Source organism: Equus asinus, chromosome 22, assembly GCF_041296235.1.
Source record: "Equus asinus isolate D_3611 breed Donkey chromosome 22, EquAss-T2T_v2, whole genome shotgun sequence".
Taxonomy (NCBI): domain Eukaryota; kingdom Metazoa; phylum Chordata; class Mammalia; order Perissodactyla; family Equidae; genus Equus; species Equus asinus.
In genome coordinates, this window is record NC_091811.1 from 56,228,342 (window position 1) to 56,254,045 (window position 25,704).

General features: G+C 35.0%; 2 protein-coding genes and 1 pseudogene across 2 annotated transcripts; 2 read left to right on the forward strand and 1 right to left on the reverse strand.

Moving 5' to 3' along the window:
- Positions 1-543: 543 nt before the first annotated feature.
- LOC106832596 (olfactory receptor 2AP1-like) lies at positions 544-1,467 on the forward strand. Its single transcript, XM_014843432.3, has one exon. The coding sequence runs from the start codon at positions 544-546 to the stop codon at positions 1,465-1,467; it is 924 nt and encodes a 307-aa protein (XP_014698918.3).
- Positions 1,468-13,611: 12,144 nt separating this feature from the next.
- On the forward strand, positions 13,612-14,543 carry LOC106832597 (olfactory receptor 9S13-like; annotated as a pseudogene).
- Positions 14,544-16,252: 1,709 nt separating this feature from the next.
- On the reverse strand, positions 16,253-17,188 carry LOC106832638 (olfactory receptor 6C74-like). The gene has a single exon (XM_014843471.1). It carries the CDS (start codon positions 17,186-17,188, stop codon positions 16,253-16,255), a length of 936 nt encoding a protein of 311 aa, XP_014698957.1.
- Positions 17,189-25,704: the final 8,516 nt, after the last annotated feature.

A 25,704-nucleotide genomic window follows, 5' to 3' on the forward strand; every position in this document is an offset into this window, starting at 1 on the left:
AAAGTTGAAATAAGCAAAAAATACAAAACAACGAGAAGAAAACAAGCAAGCTCAGTGTTGTTCCTATAGTTCATACCATGCATTATATTGATTTTGTTGACTAATAAACTGAGAGTTAAAAGGCTAATTTAAAAAATCTCAAATAAAACATACTCTCTAAATTTGCTTTAGTTTTGTGTATGCACATGTGATAGCACACAATAACAGAGAGGAAAATCAGTGTAGAAGGAATGAGAACAAAAATATAAACAAGTGGGAAAATGGTGAGAAATAAATATTGATACTATTTAGAAGAAATGATTGAAAATGTCCCTAAGAAGCAGGATCTTTGTTATTTCTGCAATAAATTAGGAACATGTGTTAATTTTTTATTAAAAGATAGGTCATTTTAAAAATAAGGGGTCGAGGAAGATTCAGCGTTTTGAATTTTACTTTTAATTATTTCTGACCTTCATTTTATATTTCAATAAAAATCTGGAGCCTTTTGTTTTATTCCAACATTTATCATTATTATTTTCTGCCTTAATTTGTCTGAAGTTAACCATGGGAAACCAAACATCAGTGAAAGAGTTCATTCTTCTTGGTTTCACAAATGACGCCGAACTTCAAGCTGTGCTTTTCTTCCTTCTGCTGCTAACTTATGTCTTAAGTGTCATGGGGAACTTGACCATCATCATTCTGACCCTGCTGGATTATCACCTCCAGACTCCTATGTATTTCTTCCTCCGGAATTTTTCCATTCTGGAAATATCTTTTACCTCTGTCTTTGTTCCCAAAATGCTGGTCAACATAGGGACTGGAGACAAGACTATCTCTTTTGCTGGTTGTTTCACTCAGTACTTTTTTGCCATCCTTCTGGGAGCAACTGAATTTTACCTTTTAGCTGCCATGTCCTATGATCGCTATGTTGCCATTTGCAAACCCCTACATTACACAACTATAATGAGCAGGAGACTCTGCATTCAACTTGTCCTGTGTTCTTGGTTTTCTGGTTTTTTAGTTGTCATTGTGCCACATACAATGACTCTGCAGCTGCCTTTCTGTTCATCCGACATCATCAACCATTATTGCTGTGACTATACTATCTTACTAAAATTATCTTGTTCAGACACACATTTCATAGAAGTGATTGCCTTTGTCGCCTCTGCGGTCCCCCTCATCTTCACGTTGATGCTCGTGATCCTTTCCTACATATGCATTATCAGGACGATTCTGAGAATCCCCTCTGTTCAACAAAGAAAAAAAGCCTTTTCTACATGTTTCTCTCACATGATCGTGGTCTCACTTTCTTACGGAAGCTGTATCTTTATGTTTGTAAATCCCTCTGTTAAGGATGCAGCAACTTTTAATAAGGAAGTGGCTGTTTTAAATACTTCAGTTGCCCCTCTGTTGAACACCCTAAGGAACAAGCAAGTCAAAATAGCCTTCAAAGATATGGTCAGGAAGATAATTTTTTCAAGAAAGTGAAACTATCTGAGGTTCATTATTACAATAAATAATAAATGTTTGGATGTCCGTAGATGTGCATTATTATAATTTAAAAATATTTTCTATATGACATCATTAATATCCTATCTGAGCATGGAGACAGTAAAACTACTTATTTAAGTGAGCTGATTTTCTCATCACTTTATTGTTCATAAAAATTTAGAGGGGTGTGTGTAGGTATGTGTATGCGTGTCCTCTAAGAGTTTCATACTTTTTTCTTCATTTGTACTTTACTTCTAAAGAAAAGATTGGAGAGAAATTCAGAATTGGAAAAATGACTTCTAATAATTTGCTTTTTTTACAACTGAAATTTTCTTATCTTATCCATTGCCATATGGTCTTCAGTGTCTACACTTGTAACTGAATAATTAAATACAAATCCCAAAGAAATTTACTTTAGTTTGTTAATAACAGCTTAAGTAATATATTAGTGAATTGATGCAAAGTTGGTTCTTTTCAAATTATAATATTCATACTTAAACTTAGTCTTTCCACAACGATCACTTAATGAGAACATGGGCATATTCGATTTTTAAGGGGAGAAGCTCTGAAGAAGAGAAAATCGATATGTCTTTGTTTCATTATTGATGGGAAAGTGCTTCAGGATGATTTGCACACAGATTAAACTCTTTGAATGAATCCATGAAAGAGGTAAAGGGATGATTCGAATTTAAGCTAATTAGAAATAGGTCCTTATAGTAAATTGCATATGATTTAGTGTCGTGCCTAGTGACTGTTCTGGTTCTCATTTACAAGAATATGAAGTAAAACTACATTAAGATTGTCCACGGTGTTAATGATATTGTAGCCTTAAGTTATATTCTTTCTAAACTTCATACTAAACTTTAAGAGTTTATAATTTGATATCCTTGTGCGGGCTTTCCATCACAAGTAAAAGCTGACATTTTCTGAACGTTTCTTGTCCATATGAATTTTTCAAAATGAATGTCACAGATTTCTAGCATAGTTAATTTTAAAATTTAAAGAGACTATAGATATTTCTACTCCAATACTTTCAAGATACTGATGAAGAAAACTGAGTCCTAAAGACGTTAACAAGCTTCTATTAAAGCACATAGTTAATTAGTGCCACATTTCTACTCTTGATTCTTTATTCATCCGTCTAATGATGGCGAATCTACTAAGTAGCAGAGATCCTGAAAGAGTACCCCGGGAAACCATGAAGGAGAAAGATGATTGAAAATGTTCAACTTGTCAGTTTCTATACACCTAGTTATAATTATATCAAAAAACACCTCAATGCCTAAAACATAATTGATGTTAACAAGTAAATGTTTGTTACTTTGTTAGTTATTTAGATCCACAGATCTTTGATTCATTAGTTCACTCGTTTGAACTAAAATAGCTGACAATCTGGAGCAGAGAGAAAAAAAAGTTAAAGTCTACTAAAGATCAAGGTCAGGGAATCCTAGGACATCCAAAGGAATAATAAGAGGGAATAATAATTCAGTCCTTCATTCAACTAGAGCACGAGTTGAGTTCAGGCTGGGTTGCAGGTTTACTGTTTTTTTTTTTTTTTTATTGTTTCTTTCTTTCTTTGTTTTACAGTTTTGTCGAGTTAAAATTCGTGCACAATAAAGCCCAACCAAAAAAGTTTATAATTTGAGGAGATTTCCATAGGTATCCACCTGTGAAATCACTGCAAAATTCAGGATAATAAACTCCAAAAGTTTCCTTAGGCACTCTGGCAATACATTTTTGGACACTTTGTAATGTTTCAACTTGGCTAGGCTGAACTATTTTTCTAGGATTTCCCTTCCATCTGTGTTTCCTGTAAGGGTGAACCACAGGGGAGGATATTTGGGATATTTGGAGGGTGGAGTGAAGCGGAAGTCATTTTGTAACTCACACATGTTGTTGCTTATCTGCTGGTTATTTTGTTGGTCTGAGGGAGCTGCCAGGCTTGTAATTATTCCATTTTTGCCTGGATCTTTTTTCAGCTTCTTCAACTCCAGATCCAGGTGTGTATATTGAGCTCCTTGACACGGTGCCTTGGCTTCCGTAGGATACCAGTAAACCTGAGTTCAGAGGCAACAAGAGCTAATACAGGTTTCAGTCCTTCCTCATGTGGATCTCCCTGTGCTAGACACAGACATTACACTCACAAAACTGGACTCAAAATGGATCGTGGACCTAAATGTACACTGTGAAACTCTAAACCTCCTAAAAGATAACATAGGAGAAAAGCTAGATGACTTTGGGTTTGGCAATGATCTTTCAGAAACGACACCGAAGGCAGAATCCATTAAAGAAATAATGGATAAACCAGACTTAATTTAAAGTAAAAACTTCTGCTTTGCAAAAGACAATGGCAAGAGAATGAGAAGACAAACCACAGATTGGGAGAAAAATATTTGCAAAAGACACATCTGATAAATGACTGTTACCCCAGATACATTAAAAAAAAATCAAAAACCTCTTAGAATTCGGCAATATGACAACAAACAACCTAGTTAAAAGATGGGCTAAAGATCTTAGACACTTCATTGAAGATGATATGCAGATGAAAAATAAGCACATCAAAAGATGACCCACGGCATATATCATCAGGGAAATCGAAATTAAAATAACAATGAGAAACCAATACACGCATATTGGAATGACCGAAATTCAGAACACTGACAACTCCAAATTCTGCTGAGGATGTGGAGCAACAGGACCGCTCATTTCTTGCTGGTAGAATGCAAAATAGTACAGCCACCTTGGAAGACAGTTTGATGGTTTCTTACAGAATTAAACACTCTCTCCATACGATCCAGCAGTCACCCATCTTGGTATTTACCCAAACGGGTTGAAAGTTTATGTCCACACAAAAACCTGCACACAGATGTTTATAGCAGCTTTATTCTTAATTGGCAACATTTGAAGTCAACCAAGATTTCCTTCAGTAAGTGAAGGGATAAATTGTGGTACATCCAGACGATAGTGTTTCTCAGCATTAAAAAGAATTGAGCTATCAGCTGTGAAAAGACATGGAGGAACTGTAAATGCATGTTACTAAGTGAAGGAAGCCAATGTGAAAAGGCTACCTATAGTATCATTCCAACTACATGCCATTCTGGAAAAGACAGAACTATGGAGAGAGGAAACAATTGGCAGTTACCAGGGGTTGTGGGGTGGAGGAAGAGATGAATAGGCAGAGCACAGAAAAGTTTTAGGGTAGTGAAATTAACCCATGTGACACCACCATTATGGATACATGTCATTGTATATTTCTCTGCACCCATAGAATATACAACACGAAGAGTGAACCCTAAAGTGAACTGTGGATTTTGGGTGACAATGTTTTCTCAATGTAGGTATATCAACTGTAACAAATACACCAGTCTTGTGGTGGATGTTGATAATGGGAGAAGTCATGTAAGTATGGAGGTAGGGGGTATAAGGGAAATCTTTGTACCTTCCTCTCAATTTTGTTATGAACTTTAAACTTCTCTAAAAAATTAAAGTCTTAATTTTACAAAAACACAAAGAAAAAACAAGACGCTACTACACACCTATTAGAAAGGCCTTAATCTAAAAAAAGACCGCACCAAATGCGGGCAAAGATGCGGAGCAACAGGAATTCTCATTCATTGCTGGTATGAATAGAAAATGGTGCAGCTACTTTGGAAGACAGTTTGCTGGTTTCCTATAATATTAAATGTGCTTTTACTACATGATCCAGCAATTGTGCTCCTTCATATTTAAACAAAGGAGTTGAAAACTTATATCTACACTAAAGCCTGAATATTGATATTTAGTGCAACTTTATTCATACTCATCAAAACCTGGAAGTAACCAAGATTTCCTTCAGTAGTTGAATGCATAAATAAAGTGTAGTACATCCAGACAATGGAATAATATTCACGACTAAAAAGAAATGAGCTATCAAGTTGTGAATAGAAATGGAGGAACTGTAAATAAGTATTATTAAGTGAAAGAAACCAATCCGAAAAGACTACATACTGTATTATTCCAACTGTATGACATTCTTTCAGGTAATGTACCTTTGAATAATAGAATAACTTTTAAAAATTATTTCTATATATTTTTTCTTGTTTGCTTTTTCATTTTTAGTGTCTTTGCTGGACTATTTTATTGAATTCTGTTTGCTCTGAGAAGCCACTGGTGTCACTTCTCTGAGGCACAGCCTGAGGCTTGTGTACAGTTACTCTTGTGCATAGTTACTCTTCGATGGCAGGGGTTTAATCAGGGCTGCCTTTGGCTGTGTCTTCTCTGATCATTTGTGCCTCTGTAAGTTTCCAACCCAGCAGATAGCCTCCACTGCTTCTTCTTGTTCTGTGGTTTTGAAAACATCTGGGAAACATATTGCTGTATAGCCTGATCCAATTAGATTTGGTCCCCTTTACAAGGATAGTCTTTAAGACCAGTCTTTGAGGTTTGTTCCAGCTGCAGGATGGCCCTTGTTAGCTATTTTCTTCCCCAGTTCTCTCCAGTAATCTAGTTGATCGACAGTTAGCTTTTTGCTCTCATGGAGCTACCAACCTCCTCTTAATTGCTTATCACCAAATACTTGTTATGTTTGAGAGTTTACTTATGCTTAAACATTCCCATATTTTGTTCCAAATAAATTCTATGCACTTGGGTAAAGCTTTGGAGCCTTCTCTTATTATGGCCTGCCTTTCATTCTGGGTAAAACCTATGTTCAACTTTTCTGGAACTGGAGCAGGAACAGTGGCCCAGGTCTTTCAGAGTGACACCCCTGCTTTATGAGCAGGTTTCTAGGTGAGGTCAGTAGCCTATGGCCTTCGAAGCTTGTCTCTCTTTGCATAGAACCTCTGACCTCTGAACTGGGGTAACTGAAATTGGGGCCCCATTATTCTTATCCTATCATGCCTGGGGTAAAACGTCTACCTATGAGTGGGGCCAAGTAGAAGAAGAGATCTCTAGACATTTTAGCTGCAGTTCCTTTGAATAGAGCTTCTGTGACATGGAACTGGAGAGGATAAGAAATGTGTGCAGCCTGCCACTCTCAAGGTGATATGGTAGACTTTGACTGGAATCTGGGTGAAGAGGAATCCCTCTATTCTTGTCTATAGTTGCCTGAACAATTGGACCTTCTATCGTGGTGGACTGAGAGAGGGCAGAGATGGAGTGGCCTCTGACTCGAATACAAATATGTGAATTTTCATACTGACTTTATTCAGAATAGCTAAGAACTGAAAGCACCTCAACTCTCCATCAATTTAAGACTGCAGAAACAAAGTCTGGTATGTGTGTACAATGGTAAACAGAATACTACTCAATACTATGCAATAAGAAGAATGAATTATTTATACATATGACAAAATGAATGCATCTCAAAATCATTTTACTCAACGTAAGAAGACTGACAGAAAAGAGTACATACTGTGTGTATGTGTGTATGTATATGCAAAAAAAAAATTACCTAACTGGTTATCTGAGAATGGAGTTGGAAGGAGGCGTGGACTAAAAAGGGTCAGGACAAATCTTTTGGAGGTGATGGAAATATTCTGTATCTTGATGTGGTGATGGTTTCACTGATGTATAAAACTGACAAGATACACAGAATTGTACACTGTGAATGAATACAGTTCGTTTCAGATAAGTTATTCATCAATAAAGTACTTGAGAAAAAATAATGAGCCAAGCTGCTTTTTTAGATCCAAAGACTTGCATTTGTCCATAAGGACTGCAGTAGCGTCAGATACAAGCAAATAGTCTAATAATAGCCCACATACAAAGAACATTTTCTTCTCTGGTTGTGTTTATCCTTGGGAAGTTTCTTTGCACTTTATTTTCTTTATAGACAAAGAAAAACTTTGCAGTATTTATCACAGCAGACATATTGATAGGCATGGAGAAACAGATTGAAAAGTTTGTACACTACGAGAGACGTTTTAGATAAATGAATATTTTAAATTAATTATGTAGTAAATTACATTTGTTATGATTTTAAAAGGACAAAAATTTATTCCAAATCAGTTTACCTGTATTTCTTGAAGCACACATATTTTGTGATATGACAAATGTCTTCTAAATCACAAACTCAGTCAGGTAATGTTTTGCTAATTTTATGCTTTTCTATGTTTAAATACTAAACAATTAGAAAATATAGTGAAGGAAATGATGGCATTCCATAAAATTACTTTAAAAATCCTTAGTAAAAATATTTATGAGCAATCAGGACCTAAATTTAAAAATTCTTTAAAAACTACTGTGTGACTAAAAGACTATATTTAAACCAGAGACATAATACTATATTTGATGAGCCTAATATTATAGGGATGTCGTTTTTTTCTCAAATATTTACAACAGCTAATTGTAATCCTATTTTTAAAAATTCCTCTTTTAATGAAAAATTATTTCTAGAATTTTTCTGGAATTTTTTTTTGGAGTATAGATAGCAAAATGATATGAGGCCAGAGCTTCTCCTTCTTATAGTACAATATTAGTAAAAGTTTGGTCAGTGTTGGAAGGGGAAGCAGTTTAAATATTTTAAACAGGAAAATAGTAATTAAGGTAATATGAGGCTGATCAAATTTGGAAAGGCTGGAGGAACTTTTGGATGACAGCTTTGTAATGATGCTTAGAGTAATATAAGAGTAATTCACAAAGAGGGCTACCATTGGAGGTATGATTTAAAAACATAGCACTATAACTCTGATCCAGGGATCAAATACATAGACTCCGAAAGATGTCACTACTTCCTCAGCCATCAAATAACTTCTCTAGGAAGTTTAGGACTCAACAGTACTGCAGAAAAAGCACACATCTTTCCACAACCTTCCTAAATGATAGAAAAAGAAGAGAAAAATAATTCCCTTCTGAATTCTGTTTGTATGGATCTAATTGGTAGAACACAGTCTGTGTCAAGAACCCTAGTAGTAGGAGACATTTTAACTTTCTAACATCTCCAAGTAGAAAGCACATGGAGTGGAGCTTGGGTGCCTAATCTATAAAATGTACCAGATTCCAATATTCTGTTTCTCATGTTTGAACTTCTGACAATAACATCAGTAACAACAACATGCTACTGCTTATAAATATGTAAGAAACACTTACTTGCATTCACAACAGATGGGACATAAAGAAACTCTCAACAAATTCAAAGATTGAAATCATTCTATGTATGTTCTTTGATCAAGTCAACTCAATATGGAAATCAATGACAATTAGATAACTACAAAAATCTATGGGTATGGACATTAAAAATTGCCTTCCTAAAAATCCATGGATAGAAAAGAAAGCAAATTGAATTACAATAAATTTATGATAAATCTAAGCTTCTGGGATGCAGAAAAAGAAGTACTTTGAGGGATATACCAAGCTTTATAGGTAAATATTATAAAGGAGGAAAACAGCAACATCTAGATTAATCTTCTATCTTAGTAACGTGATATAGAGAACAGCAAGTCAAAACAAAAAAGATAAAAGAATGTAAACAATTTAGATAAAAATTAGTTAAATAAAAAATATGGATAATATAGAATATTCACCTTGGTTCTTTGAAAGGTTAGTAAGGTGTATAGAACTCTAGCCAACTTAACAAGGATAAATCAGCAACATTAAATCATAAACATCAGCAATGAAAATGGGAGATCACTACAGATTCTCCTGATACTAAAAACAACATAGTAAACAATATTTTTACCAAATATTGGTAATTTTTAAATAAAAATATTTAAAATGGAACAAGATGTATAAAAAAAGAAATGTGAATTTTAAAATATCTATTAAAGTCATTAAATTTTTATTAATAATCTTATAAAGAATGATCATTGCCTAAATGGCATCACCAGTGTTTACTTTCACATGTTTAATAAAAGAATAACACCATTCTTCCATAAACTCTTTCAGGAACAGTCATAAAGGAAATACTTCCTAACTGCCTTTATGAATCCATCATGAATCTCAAACAGACATTAAAATAAAAAGTTATAGGGGCCAGCCAAGTTGCGTAGGGCTTGAGTTTGCATGCTTTGCTTAGGCGGTCTGAGATTCACTGGTCCAGATCCTAGGCGTGGACCTATGCATTGCTTACCGAGGAATGCTGTGGTAGGTGTCCCACATATAAAGTAGAGGAAGATGGGCATGGATGTGAGCTCAAGGCCAGTCTTCCTCAGTAAAAAGAGGAGGATTGGTGGCAGATATTAGTTCAGAGCTAATCTTCTTAAATAAATAAAGATAATTTTCTAACTTCAAAAATCTTTAACAAAATATTAACAAACAAAATAGTCCAAATATAAAGAATTATAAAATCTCACTGAAGCATGTGTTTATACTACAAATATAAAGACCATTTAACCTTTAAAAATAATGAATTTAAGATAGTTTCCTATCTTCTCATGAAAGAATAACTACTACAAGATTTCCCTTCCATAGCAAAAATCTAAACTCTGGAGAAAATATTTGAACCAACTATTTTTGGATGCCGTACAATAAGCAGTGAAAAACTGCAATTTCCAACAAAAAGGAAACAAATTCAGAAGAAAAGATTTTAAGCTTGAATCCATAGCAATAGAAACAAAGATAAGCACAGAGTTAAAAGGAAAAAAAATGAACATTCAATGAGAACTGAGAAAATGTTGGAAATGGAAATGGAAGGAGAGGGGCCAGAAAAATATTCGAAACTAATGGGCCAAAATCTTTTCAGGGTTGGCGCCAACTATAAACACGCATGCAAGAAAATTCACGAAATCCCAAGCAGGATAAACAGAAAGAAAAGCAGATGAAGGAATAGCAGAATAAGATTTCTGAATATGAGTCAAAAAGCAAACATTAGCCACATAGCCAGAGGGAAAAGGAGACGCTACACATAAGCAAATACAAGTTAGAACATAGATTTTTGTCAGAAACAATTCAAACCAGAAGACAATGGAATATCTTCGAAGTGCCTACAGATAAGAGGGGAGACCAAACCAAAATGTTATATCCGGGAAAAATGGACTTTAGAATTGAAGGCAAAATAAGGAACTTTTCAGGATCAGCTCCATGGTGTAGTGGTTAGTTTCAGCATGTTCCACATCAGTGGTCCAGGTTCGTGGGTTTGGATCCCAGGCCCAGGCCCACACCATTTATCAGTCATGCTGTGGCAGTGACTAACATGCAAAATAGAGGAAGATTGGCACAGATGTTGGCTCAGGGAAAATCTTCCTCAATGACAACATCAAAAAATAATAAGAAGAAGAGATGGAACTTTTCAGATAAAGAAAAATTAAAAGAATGCATTATGCCAAATTTGTACTCTACGAAATGCCAAAGACAGTTTTTCTAGCTAAAGGGAAATATTATCAGAATAAATTAGGGTCTCTAGGAACATTTTGAAATGCACAGAACATGATTGTGGAAAGCCTTGAAAATTTTCATGTAAGACTCTCTTTCCCAAAATGTTAGTTGAGGAACCTTTGCACATTCTAGAGTAGTGGTCATCAAACTATAGCCTGTGGGCCAAATCCAGTTGCCCCCACTCATTGACCTATTGTCTATGGTGCTTTCACAAGACAATGGCAGCACAGAAGATGTAAAAAGAGAGGGAATTTCTTTCTCTTTCAGTATGCTTCTTGTGATGTTTCTCTTTTTGGTTCCAGCACCTGGTAGGCACCACGGTTCTTACCATGGATCTCATTCTTGAAGAAACTCCCAGACCGCTGGCATCTTTTAACACCACCTCTTCTTGTGCCTTGAAATCATAGATGGAGTATGACTGCCTCCTTTTACGAATCTCTATGTTACTTCAAACCCCCTCCCTTTTTTTTTTGACTCTTTCATTGACTATTTAGATTATTCTCTATATTTATTTTCTTCTTGTGCAAGCATGATGTATTTACAGCAGAGACAAGAAATGAATTTCTAAAATTAAGGGTTGCAATCTATTCAAAGGAAATATCACAAATGTCCCTCAGTTTAAATCATGAAAATAAAATAGGAATCAAGTACTTCTCATCCAAATGTTTTTCTATTACATTGTTTTAAAGTAGAAGTTTAGTTCTCATGTCCTCTAGATAGCCCTTCTAACTTTCGAATGGTCTTGTGAGTTTACTAATTGATAACTTTTCTCATTTTTCTTTTTGCATTATGACACAAAATACATTACTAGTGAGAGAACCCTTGGTCCTGGTTAATAGCTTGCAGAAGAAATTCCAACCGCTCTGATGTCCCTCTCCATGAGAAGGTTTCTCTCAGTACTTGTTCCAGGTCTCTTTCTTGGTTTAATCAATGAAAAAATAAATTTTTAAAAAAAAGAGAGAGAGAGGGAGATAAGCTACAATTTTTGCTAGTACCTGTTCTCAGTAATTTGAGTCATGATACAAGCCGTGAGGAAACGCAATCCATGTTGCAGAAAAACTTCACGCTAAAAAACGTTGTTCATTTCTTTTCATACTTTTATTTCTTCATGGGTGTATTCTTTTTCAAATATAGTGAGAGTGTATCAAGATAAGAAGTAGTATTTATCCTTGAGATTCTCTCTCATACTTAGTTTATTCTCAACACTCTTCTTTTATATAGTTTTGGTTACATCTTTCTTTTTTCTTCCGATTTTTCTGTTGAAACTAGAAACTCATTTAAAGCAAGGTAGCATTTTTTCAGTTAATGGGCCCTGTCAGAGATTATTTTGATCATTCCTATGCCTTCAAAAATCAGTCAACATTTCTGTAAACTTTTAATCTTTTCCAGAAAGTAGATATTGTAACTGAACCAAATTGATTCTAATGTACTTTCATAGCCCCAATCTATCTTAAAATAATCTCAAAATTATTGAAACAATAGCAATGAGAATAACAAAAATTAAATAGATATTATGAGACATTTTAAAATTTATATCATATAATTTTATTTTAATTATCAAATTTGTATAAAAATTTATATATACAGAAATAAAAATTTTTATAATTTTAAAAGACATGTCCTTCCTAAGTGAATTTTTGAATTTGTTGTCTGTCATCTTTCTTTTATGGTAGATTATTGAACAGTAAAACACCATGCTGCTCAATCTCATGACTCTAAGTCTCTTATATCTGCTTTTGTCTCAATTTCCCCATTAATAAAATTAGAATAAAAATTTCTTCCTTTCTCTAACTCTCCACTCTGCATTTTATTTAAGAACATTTTATAGTCATAATAGTAAAAGCCTAAATAAATACAATGCAAATTTATTTAAACACATTTCTTTTTCTTCCCATTTGTAGCTGTCTTTAAATTGTCCCAAGCACCTTCTATCATATGGACATTGTTCATATGGACAGGTCTTTGCATTTGCAATTAGATTTGTCTGTTTCTGAAAAGACAGAAAAATCTCTACTCAAGATTTTAGAATTCTCTACTTGCATTTCAATCTGCAAAATCCAAAGAGAATGAAAGAGAAAGAAGAAAAGAAGGAAGAAAGGAAGGACAGAAGGATGGAAAGAATGAAGGATGGAAGAAAACAAAGAGGGAAACAATAAAAGTCTGATTTTATTGTGTTTAGGAAATACAAGCAAGTGTCACTTTGGATTTTAGCAGATGAACTGTGCCACTAAGAGTGTATGTTGCCACAGGGACCAAAATAATGAGAAATAAGGATATGAGGTTAATATGTAAAAGGATGAAACTTTTGTCAGGATCTGAAGTCTTTCTCCAAATGTAAGAAAGACAGATACAATCTTTGCATATTATTTTTCTATAGTAGATAAAGAAACTAAATAATCATTTAAAAATAAAATAAGACCATCAATTGAATTGATTTTTACTCCAAATAAAATCTTAGATGAATTATAATGTCTGTGAGAAATTATTCCCACTAAAGTCGGCAACTTTCAATGTCAGTAAACAGATAATAAATAAAGAAAATTAATAAAAAAGCTTTTGTTTGTTTCTAGGCATTTTCCTAGAATCTCCATTTCTCCAAAACGCTTAGAGAGCAAACGTCATTATTTGCAAATAAGTATCTAAAAAGGCTGACCAAGCAGATTGAACTCTTCATTAGGAAGACTGTTTAACCATTCTTTATGGTCATTGGTATTTTGTAAAATTTTAGGTAATATGATATGAAATAATTTTTTTCCATGCTGGTTTCTAGTGGTTTTTACTAAAACAAGTATGCTAATCATTCATTTCTTTCATTTTTACCACCTCTCCGGTTCCACCTGTAGTTCAGCTATGAAGAGAAGGCCTATTAGGAACTACTCAGAGGTCACTGAATTTATTCTGCTGGGGTTCAGGACCCCTCCAAAGATACAGATCCTCTTATTTCTAGTGTTCTTGCTACTCCACGTGGTCACTGTGGTGCGAAATATCAGCATGACAACTGTCATTACAATGGACTCCAGACTTCAAATCCCTATCTATTTCTTCCTTAGAAATTTGCATTTATATCTCTGCTACTCCACAGTCATTGCTCCCAAAAGTTTAGACAACTTCTTGGCTAATGAAAAGAACATTTCTTACAATGGCTGTGCTACTCAATTTTTCTTCTTTGCCCTATTTGTCACAACTGAAGGCTTTCCACTGGCTGTCATGGCATTTGATCGATTTTCGGCCATTTGCTCCCCTCTCCTTTATCCTGTGCACGTGTCCCAGAAAGTCTGTGTTCTTTTGGTAACTGGATCCTATATCTGTGGATGCATTGACTCCATGATACAAACAAGGTTCACCTTCAGTTTGCATTTCTGTGGAGAAAATAGATTGGACCACTTTTTCTGTGATGTCCCAGCCCTGATCAAGATCTCATGTGCTGACACCTTTGTGAATGAGATCGTACTGTTTATTCTCTCTGCTCTCATCATCATCACCACCACAAATGTCATTCTTGCTTCTTATGCTTCTATCCTCTCCACTGTCCTGAAGATCCCTTCCACCCATGGCAGGAGTAAGACCTTCTCCACTTGTGACTCCCATATAGCTGTGGTGAGTTTATTCTACGGACTGTGTTCTTCATGTATGCCCAGCCTGGGGCCATCTCCTCACCAGAGCAAAGCAAGATTGTAGCTGTGCTCTACACACTTGTAATACCAATGCTAAATCCTCTAATATATAGTCTGAGAAACAGAGATGTGAAAGATGCTGTGAAAAGAATATTACACAGGAAATGAATCTCTCACTATTATTTGTAAAACCATTATACAATGAACAAATTTTGTTTTCTATGAGTCCTAGTTATGTTCTTGTAAAATTATTATATCAAGATACTTATGTAAATAGCAGCAAATATTTTTTGAAGTTTACAAAATAGTATTTCTAAGAGTATAGGTATGTGCATCTTTATTTTATTTGTTTAGAATATATGTAAGCATATATGTTTCCAAATAATGATGTAGTAATAATATTTTCATTTTTACTTTGCCTTGACTAGAAGTAAATATTAATTTATTATTAAATTAATAATATTTTGTGTATTATATAATAATTAAAATAATATTATATTTGTGTGAAGTATTCTTTAATTTTTATCCTACAAAGCAAATAAACTGATATCTGTTCGGAAAAGATAACAGCCCCATTGTGAAGGTGGCTCTTAAGATGGGATGGTAATGGTTACACAGAACACTTTTGAATAAAGGTCTTATTCTTTCTCAAAGATCCAAGTCTGTATTCTGAGAAGAATCATCTTTAGCATTATTGCTCCTATGAAAAGGGGGCCACAATGCATTATTTGAGAAGCAATTTTTCAGATAAAAAATGTGTGTCAATAACATTCTACTAATTTTTATTTTCCCATTTTCTTCTTAATATAAAATAATATGTTTTGTAATAATAAAAGCTGATACTTAAAGAATGATACATATACCATTATTATCACCATTTTCAAATAAGGAAATTGAGGTACCAGGAGACTAGGTAACTTGATGTCTCTCAAACTTGGTGCTTCATTAAAATTAAAAAAAAAAAAACTTCTAGAGGCCGGCCCCTTGGATACCTTAAATATATGTAATAACATACACAGATTCATAATTAACATTACTCATTTATTTTTCACTTTCAAGTTAGTCTTAAAAACATCTCAGAATAATATAGCTGCTTATTATTATGTTATAGATGTAGAGTCTAAGGAACACAGTTTGTTCCAAGTTGAATAATGAATAGCTGGGAAAAGTATCAAATGTGATCTCTCTAGGCTGTATTTTATTTTTAACCAAAGTTACCTAGATTTAGTACACACATTTGATTCAATGTTTATTTACTTATACATAATAAAATATAGCATAAATATAACATACCTTATGATTTTTTTATTACACTATGATGGTGTGATTTTTTTTGTCTCAAGACAAAGAATGACATGGATATTTTAATCTCAAGTTCCTACTTTCAAATATCTTTATTTAAAAGCAACAGGGAATGTGTATAAGGGCATGAAAAGCCAGGGAAAAACAAAATCCCAAAGAAGCCACATCATTTAATTGTTTTGAATTTATTAAGATTTTACAGAAAATCAACTATAAGAGAAAAATTTACTGCACATATATGGATATAATTAACAGTCTTCATGAATTGATACATAAAGTTGATTAAAATAACCTTTCAAATATTTGGAACACTTAAATGAAAGGAGAAGAGAAGAAAGGGTCAAATTTAAAAATTCCTTATAATGGAACAGAAAAATAAAGTTTTGAGATTTTGAAAGGGAAGGCATTATTGAGAAACAATAGCTAATGTAAACATCATGACACTTCAGAAAGAAGTTAAAGGACAAAGAGGATTATCTACTAGATAGTGCAATAGGAAAGTTGGGACCTAATCCAAGCACTTCCCTTGCAAAATTCCTTAATAGTTAATTTCACTTATAGATCTCATTATGATTCTACTTGGATAAAGACAGGCCTTTTTGTACCAAGTTCTTAAATGCTTGCTTCACCTGCTGGTTCCTTAGAGTATAAATAAAGGGGTTCAAAAGTGGGGCAACGGAGGTGTTGAGAATTGCAACTCCCTTCATCAAGGATATCCTCTGTTTGACCGAGGGTTTAATGTACATAAAGATACAGCTACCATATGAGACAGAGATGACAATCATGTGAGAAGAACAAGTGGAAAAAGCCTTTTTTCTCTGGTTGGAAGAAGGAATTTTTAAAATTGTGAGCGCAATATATGTGTATGATAGAATCACTAATACCAGAGTGACCAAGAGAGTCACCAAAGCTAAGATGAAGCTCATCGTTTCCAGCGAACGTGTGTCTGTGCAGGAGATTTTCAAGAGAGGAGCAATGTCACAGTAGAAATGATCAATGATATTGGAGTCACAGAAATCCAGGCTTAAGCCTAAGATGAGTCCTGGAAAAATGATGAAGAAACCAGCCATCCAAGAGCTAAGGACCAGCTGGATACAGATTTTGCTGCTCATGATGGTTGTATAACGCAGGGGCTTGCAGATGGCAACATAACGATCATAAGACATGACGGCCAGGAGGTAAAATTCAGATGCACCAAGAAGGAAGGCAAAAAATAACTGAGCTGCACAACAGTTATAGGAAATGGTTTTGTCACCAGTTGCCATGCTCACAAGCAATTTGGGGATACAAACTGTTGTATAAGAAATTTCTAAGAAGGAAAAATTTCGAAGAAAGAAATACATAGGGGTCTTCAGATGAGAATCCAGCAAAGTGAGGGTAATGATAATCAAGTTGCCTGAGATGCTTAGCAAGTAGGTGAGAAGCAGGAAAATAAATAGCACGATCTTCAATTTTGGGTCCTCTGTCAATCCTACTAAGATAAACACCGTCACTGTTGTACGGTTTTCCATTGTTGCCTCCTGATCTGCTTCCACTCTGGTAAAAATATTAAGAAAAAAGTTAAGAAGAGGTACTGAAGGTAAAATATGAAAATAACAATGTTAAATATTAGTAATTGCTATTGATTATATATACCGATGAGGCACTTTTTTCAAATGATTAAAATAAGATAAACTCTAGCCAAAATTGTTACTTTGTACACACTGAGAAAAATATTTTCTAAAAATCTGATGAAATAAAAGAATATCTTATAAATCATCTTTATATTCTGGTTTAGTTATATTTGTGGCAATGAGGTGAAGAGATGAACATGTGTGCAAAAAATTAATTTCCTCTTTTCTCAATATGTAACAGCTAAAATGTCACATTAAATACACTCAGCCTGATTGATGACCATGTAAATATCATTGACTCAAGGAGCTGACTGTCAGTGCAATCGACAAGAAAGATGATTTATAAATGTTCTTGATGGTTGAAAACAGAAATCCAGCTTTAGGCTTAAGATAAATACTTGAATTCAATATAATCATGACCATAGCTCTTCAGTTGTCTGGCCTTTTGTCACATCTCCCATAGCTAATCACCACTCTTTGTCTCAGTCCTTCTGAGTTATTATTTCTATAAATAAGCATGATGTGTTTTGTCCCTATTGCCGTCTCTTCATATCTTCTGCCACTCTTCACTTTTACCACCTCTTATTCCAGTATTAAATCGACCTGATTATATAGTAAACCGGACCTGAACAGAGTTAAACAGATTCAGTGTTTCTTCTGGTTATTGCTCTGAAAATGGGAAGGGAATAATAAAATTAAATGCAAAATAAAGTGAAGAAGGAGTCAGAAAAAGGGAAAAATAGAATAGGGAAGAAGAAAAGAAAGAAGACAAAAGTAGAAAACAGTTAAAACAGTAAGGGAAGACGCTGAAGACGAAAATCTACCATTAAGGCTGGACTCTTCTTCAGAGAGAATCACTTCTATTTAGCCCTTTGCTTCTTCACTGATGTATTGACAGGATTACAGCAACACTGTAATTTACTTCCACCTGGGAGAATACAGAGGAGAAACCCTAGTAAATTCTACTTGGATGATCAATCACTGGGCAAGTGTTCAGACACTTGCAGGTAATACTGATGGCTCTAAAATAGTAGAGCAAGTTAAAAGCCAGGCTAATTCAAATGAAGTTAATTGTGGAGATGAGAATTTTATAAACTCCCACAGAGCTAATGTTGTGAAAACTCCTAGGTGTAAACATTTCATCCCTTGCGGGAAGATTTCTTCTCTGATGAATAACAAACATTTATTAAACAATTTTTATAAGTCCAGGGAGACTGCATTGTTATACACCAAGGAATCAAATAAGCATAAGATAACTCCCTGACTACTGCAGATTACCAACATATTGAGGAGACAGGATGCATGCCTGAATGTAACAATGTCCAGTGTGCCATAATCTCAAGGGTAATGAGACTCAGTTTTACTACGTGGCATGGGAAATGAGGAGAGGAGATTACTCTGGAGCTTGGGGCAGTGGGGGAAAATTTATATGAGAGGATGTTATAACTGAGGATATATCTTCAGCTAGACATTGGCGATAGATTAAGAACTAGAATAAGGCATTTTAGGAAGGAAAAACAGTGTGAACAAATGTATATAAGAATGAAAATTCATGAATTGATTAAAAATTCATCACAGAGAATATGGAAAGTGTTTTAAAAATAAAAAAAGAATAAAAGTTTTCTCCAGAGAATATTTAAGGCTCTGGAGATTCTGACTGTTAGTCCCAAAGTGTAATAACACCTTCCTAGTATTTAAAGACACTCTCCCAAAACCTAGGGGCAATTTCTGAGGAAATGAATTGTATTATAATAGCCAGAGTCACTTCTGTCAGTAATAGACCTCTGCTCGCCACAAATCAGAATTTTATCAAGTCAGACTTACCTTTCCTCCTCCTCCCCAACCCCCTGCATATACACTGGAACAGTGTTGCAATATGTATAGAGAGCTTATTACTTTTATTTGTATTTACATTAAAAACTGAAAGGAAATTTTCCTCCCAATTGTGGGAAGCATTCCCCCAATCTAGCTGCCATTGTATTGTGACAAGGTCTGGCAATGGAAGGAGAATCGTTCAGGGCACTTCTCCAGGGAACATAAATCTTTAAGCAGAATCCTTTGTCCTCCTTTCTAAAGCCTATTACTGATTAACGTCTTCCCTCTGTCCTGGAAGCCTTGTAAAAACAGGCAGAACTAGCAATAAACATATCTCAAAGAACAAACAGCAGCCCCCAAGGATGCGGGGGTCTATATTCCGTTCACTATGTACTCGCTGCCCTCCTAACTTCTTTGAAGACCCTGAAACTACGTAACCTCTTCCTAAACAATCGATATGTATGCTGCACATCTGGTATGTAGATAACCACCTTTGATGATTACCTTTAGTCACGCACTGCCCCTCACCTATTGTTCCCATGACGACAATAGTTAGACCACCTCGTGTGATTGTTTCCTATATAAGTGTACCCTGTCCCCGAAATAATCGGACTTGCTTGCAACTGCGTCGAGTCTCACGTCTAGCACTTACACTTTCGCCGACGCCGTCTCTCCTGTGGGAACCTGGACTCTGCCGAGGCTGGACCCCGGCACCCAATGTCATGAACAAATTTTTACTCAAAAATGGTGACATTTAGTGAATCAGTTTCAGATCTTCCACAATTAATATCAAATCACTGTAATTAAATTTAAATCTATTAACATAAATGAAGTTCTCAGAATTTTAGGGAGATTTACTTTCAGTCATATGTGGATTTATAAATCAGTCTGCAAAATACACTAAAACTTCCAGACTGTTACTCTTAAAGTTATAGACACAGAATTATTCAGGCAAAGGATTTTGTTTGTTGATGTTCACATTCTTTGTATTCCTCTTGCAGGATGAAGAAATCAGACTTTTTTTTTCCTTTCCAGGAGTCACACGGAGATGTATAATTATTTAAAACTTTTAATACTTGTAGACATGTTGTGTTTAGCTATTTCAATCTCAGATCAGCAATTTGGACTATCCAACTATCTCCTTTATTCCTCATATTCAAGAGTTTTTAAGTTAACACAATAATACTAAAATGAGACAACTATTTACTCCATTAAGTGATGACGATTTGCTTATTTCCAAGGAATCCCTTAAACAGTGTACGAATCTCTCCAAGGAATTCCAGTCCAAAGCAGACATTACCCTGAAGATCTTTGCTTTTATTACTTTATGAGAGATGCCAAAATGCACAGAGACTTTTCTCTGTTTCCTTCAACTATGTTCTCAGGAGATTCTATACAAACTATACTATGTTCAAGTCACCATGTACTCCTTTTACCCTCATTTATTTATTAATTCATTCATTCATTCCTTGAAACCTAGCTATTGTGTGCTTGAAATGTGTCGTCTATGTGTCAAGTTCTCTGTCCTGGACATAAAAGTGAAATCAAGACGCATGAATATGCACGTGAAATTGAGAATATAAAGGGCTAAGAAATAAGTTCAGAGCACATCTGGAGGACTTCTGTCTTCTGCTCCAATATGTAAAGATCTGGATCGTCACTCCTGTACGGACAATAAGAAAAAGCAGGAAAAGAAAATGAATGACCTTCTTGTACTCAGCAGAGAGATGATGTTGCAAGGCAAATCACCACACCAGAATCTGGAGAGACAGGTTCATCCAGAGAGACTCAGCCAAGATCTGCCCACCTGTAGCAAAAGCGGCTGAAACCATAAACTGGTGGCAACACTTCAGTGGTGACTTTGATGAATTGCTAGATGCTGAGTGTGGGGTAATGTGAGAGTGAGAAACTCTTGGAGGCTGAATTCTCAAAGGGGTCCCTACATTTTCATGGGTTTTGCTTCCAACATTCCACCAAGTTCTCAGAGTGAAGAGCCAAGAAAGATCCCCTTTTGTGGAAGAAGAAGGAGAAGAGTAATCATGAAGAATGACCAGAGCATTCTCCATACAAAGGCTAGTTTCCAAGGGATAAGACTTTACCAGAACATTATTGCACTTGATGGAAGGGCATTTCTCACAGTCCAGCCCCCAGTCCCCTTCTTGTTTCACCCGAAATTGGAAAAAATTTATACCACTGGAGAAATACTGTGAAGATCACAGCCCTGAGACATAGGCCCACCAGAGCTGGAGGTTTAATCATAAAATTACAGACTGCTTCCTCTACACCACAGATTGATACAACATCAACAGAGCTCCAGTATAATAAGTGAATTACAGCTGAAAGAGCTGTAAGATGCAGACTCCCTCTGAAGAGGAGCGCTTAGGGGAACCTAACGTCAATAAGAGAGCCACAAAAAGGACACAAGAGGAATTTGAAGCCACTGGCTCCAATAGCTACAGAAAACATTAAGCACAACTCATCTCTTAGGGAGATTAACATAAAACCTCACATTAAAGGCCTATTCATCTCAGGTCCTATTGCTTGATACATCATTTCCAGCTTTCAACCAAAAAGTACAAAGTATGCCAAAGGGCAAGAAAAGTCACAGGTTGAAGAGAGAAAGTAAGCATCAAAATCAGAATCAAATATGATATAGATGTTATAATATGTTAAAGGCTATAACAGAAAACATAGATAACATGCAGGAACAGAAGGAAAATGTAACCAGAGAGAAGGAATCAAAAGGAAATGTGAAAATTAAAAAAAAAATAAAACTGTAGCTGAAATAAAGAATGCCTTGGATGGGCTCATTAGTAGACTGCACACCGCCATGGAAAGAATCGGCAAGCTTGAAGATGGATCAATACAACATTCTCAAACTAAAATGCAAAGGGAAAAAAGATGAAGAACACAAAATAGCATTCAAGACGTAGGGGATAATTTCAAAAGATACAACGCATGCTTAATTCGAAAACTAGAACTAGGAAAAAAAGAGGGAACAGAGCTGAAGAACTGTTTGAAGCAATAATGACTGAGAATGTTCCAAAGTTAGTCTCAGACACTAAGTCACAGATCAGGAGTCTAAGACAACACCAAACAGGATAAACACTTCCCCACTCCACCTAAAAATCCTACACCTAATCATACCATATACAAGTTGCAGAAAAATATAGCCAAAAAGAAAATTATTTTGGAAAAAGTCAGAAAAAAATTATCTCCAGATAAAAAGGGATAAAAATTAGATCAAACTTCTTGTCAGAAACCATGCAAGTGGGAAAAGTCCAGTGAAATATTTAAAATAGTGAAAGAAAAAAATCCTACCAACTTAGCATTTTATACTCACCAATATATCCTTCAAATGTGAAGGAAAAATGAAAACATGCTGAGAGCAACTGCCATAGATGGAATGTCTGTGTTACCTCAAAATGCATATGTTGAAACATAATCCCTAATGGGATGATATTTGAAGGTGGGTCGTTTGGGAGCTGATTAGACCATAGCAGTGGAGCCCTCCTGAATGGCATTAGTGTCCTTTTAAAGAGGTCCCAGAGAGTTCCCTTGTCCCTTTCTGCCAAGTGAGTGTATAGTGAAAAGACTATGAAGTCTATGAAGGAGATTCTCACCAGACACTTAATTGGCCGACACCCAGATCTTAGATTTTCTGGCCTCTAAAACTGTGAGAAATAAATGCTTGTTGTTCAAGCAACAAAGTTTATGGTATTTTGTTACAGCAGTCCAAATAAAGATAGAAATTAAAACAGAGTATTCATGCCAACAGACTTGTCATGCAAAGAATGTTAAATTTCTTTAGGAAGAAGGCAAATGATCCAGGTGAGAAATTCAGATCTACATCAAGAAAAGAAGAGTTTTGAAGAAAGAATAAAATGGATAGGTATATTCAACTGGATTTTCCACTGAACTGACTGAGTTTTTCTAAGTAGCACCGACTCTCTATTAATTACCATTTATTAAAATTAATTACAACTCCAATGTTATTAGTGTGGTTCTGTCTTTAATAGATGGCAATATTATGAGCCCTAAATTAGATTATCTCAGAATGCCTGCCTGCTGTATTGCTCTCTCTCCCTCCTTCACTCCTTATTTTCTTCCACTTTACTTCCATCATTCCTTCTTCTGTGTTCCTTTCCGTCTTTCTTTTCCCTTCTTTATTATTTCTTCTTTTCTTGCAATAAAAGAGTAGAGGTGTAATGTCCAAAAGAGTCAGAAGCCAACTTGAAGAGTTTCCTTCTGGCTAAAACACTCCAAAGGGGTAGAGATGTCAATTTAAATCTCCCCTGAAATATTTGTGTAATCACTAGTGTGACCTACAACAAATAAAACATTTATAAATCCATATAATCATAAAGATACTAAGAAAAAGATACTATAGAACACTGAACACTGAGAAAAGAATAAAGAAGGCATTCATCTGGGCTCTCCTGTATAAACTATAACGATGAATAAGCAATTGGTAAATGATAGACTAAGAATATAACCATTGTGCAGCACATAATGAATGAATGGATCCAACCATAGATCAACAATGGAAAAAAATAAACTAAACATGTATCTCCTGTCAGAAATTTAAAATTCCATTTCTGGAGAAGTCTTGCCAAAAAAAAAAAAAACGTTTCCAAACCTGTATTAAGACTCTAAATAGCGATTACGAGAAACCATGAGGATGAGGACGCAATGAAGGGTAGCAACACTGCACACTTGCCTCCATTAATAATGACAGTTTCTTGTGGTTTATTAATTGGGCTTTTAGAATAAAAGCATAACACCATTTCCCTATTACCACGAAACTGATCGATAAGAATAAGATATTATATACCTTATGGGGAGTTGCTTAGCGAGTAGATCTTAAATGTTCTCACCACAAAAAAGAAATTGTAACTATGTCAGTGACAGATGTATTAACTAATCCCACTGTAGCAATCACTTCACAATATATAAGTGTATAAAATCAACATGCTGTATTCTTTAAAGATACACAATATTATATGTCAATTATGTGTCAATAAAGCTGGAAAAAACATGAATGAAGTGGACAAGGGTCTCACTCCCTCTGATATAAAGCCACATACGCCAAAAAACTCCTTTACTGAGTTAAATAAACCCAGTATAAGCACTGACATAGATTTGAGTTATGCCTACCTTTTTCTTCCATTTTTTTCCACACTCTCTTCTAATTTCTCTCTTCCAGTAAGTAATTCCCAAACAGACTAGGATTCCAGCTGTGGTTTAGTTCTACATTGGTGACTGTATCATTATTCGATTGCATAAATTTATTATTTTATTTTTTATGTTAAATGTATGTTTTGTTATTGCATTTAAACATATAACACTTAGCTAATATTAAGTAGTAATATAACATATCATTAGTTTAGATAATTATACAACAAATATGTAGCTTATTATTTACTGATTACATTTAATATAATTTTTTCTTATCATAATACTTGGACACATAAAGAACAACAATAAAAAAAGTGATTAACAATTCACTAACCAGAATTTGAAATAAACAAAAGACTAGTATTTTGTGATATTTTTCATTAGAACGTTGAAGATATCACTTTTTTTGTTAGTGCTATTGAGTCAGTTCTGAGTCCTAGCAATCGTGCAACAACAGAGTGGAACCCTGCCCAGTCTTGTGTCTTCTTCTCACCTTCCAGCACTATGTCAGACAATGCTCCTGTGCTATTCACTGGGCTTTCATGGCTTATTTTTCAGAAGTGAGTGGCCAAGTCCTTCTTTCTAGTCTGTCCTACTCTGGAAGGTCCCATGAAACATGTCCACCACGGGTAAACCCTACTGGTATTTGAAATATCAATGGCATAGCTTTCAGCATCCCAGTGACATGCAGCCTCCACAGTATGACAACTGACAGATGATAGATGGGTGCTGTGGTTGTCTGACTGGGACAAGAACCCAGGCTGCAGCAGGAAGACAACTGAATCTTGACTACTAGACCACCAGGGCTGGTGAGGACATGATAAATAAATGTAAAAGCCAAGATGAAAAAATAAGATGGACAAATTTACCACTGCAGTTAAATATTGCTCTTGGTAATGAGGATAAAACTAGTTAACCTATGTAATAGCATTTTTAAAAATTATGAGTACCACATGTGCCTTACAACAGTTATAATTTAACAGAATAATCTTGCTTCTTGATGCTCCAGAACTAACAAGGCTTATTGATAAGCAACGAAAGAGTCTATGTAGAAAACTTTTATACTTCAAGAAGGTGATTAAATATAAATTAGATGGAGTCCTATTTTTGTCAGGAAGTAGATTTCACAACTATTTTTATTACTTCTTAAATATTAAGCAATTGTGATTAATGGAAGTAATTAGTTTTTAGAAGTCAACATTTTATGTCCTCTGTGGGATACAAAGATGCACATAACTGTTCTGAAGGGAGGTTCACCATGAGGAAGAGTTAGGCGGCTACTGAGAAATCCAAGGATGGCTTTCAGAAATCCCTCATGGTCTGTGATCAAGCAGAGATGTAATTCTCTCTTTAAATATTGCTTTCTTAAACTTCTAGATCAACATTATGGAAGAGGACTATGGTATATTTCCACATCTTCT

Coding starts and splice junctions, on each gene's coding strand:
- LOC106832596 (XM_014843432.3), top strand. CDS start 544: ATGGGAAACCAAACATCAGTGAAAGAGTTCATTCTTCTTGGTTTCACA.
- LOC106832638 (XM_014843471.1), bottom strand. CDS start 17,188: ATGGAAAACCGTACAACAGTGACGGTGTTTATCTTAGTAGGATTGACA.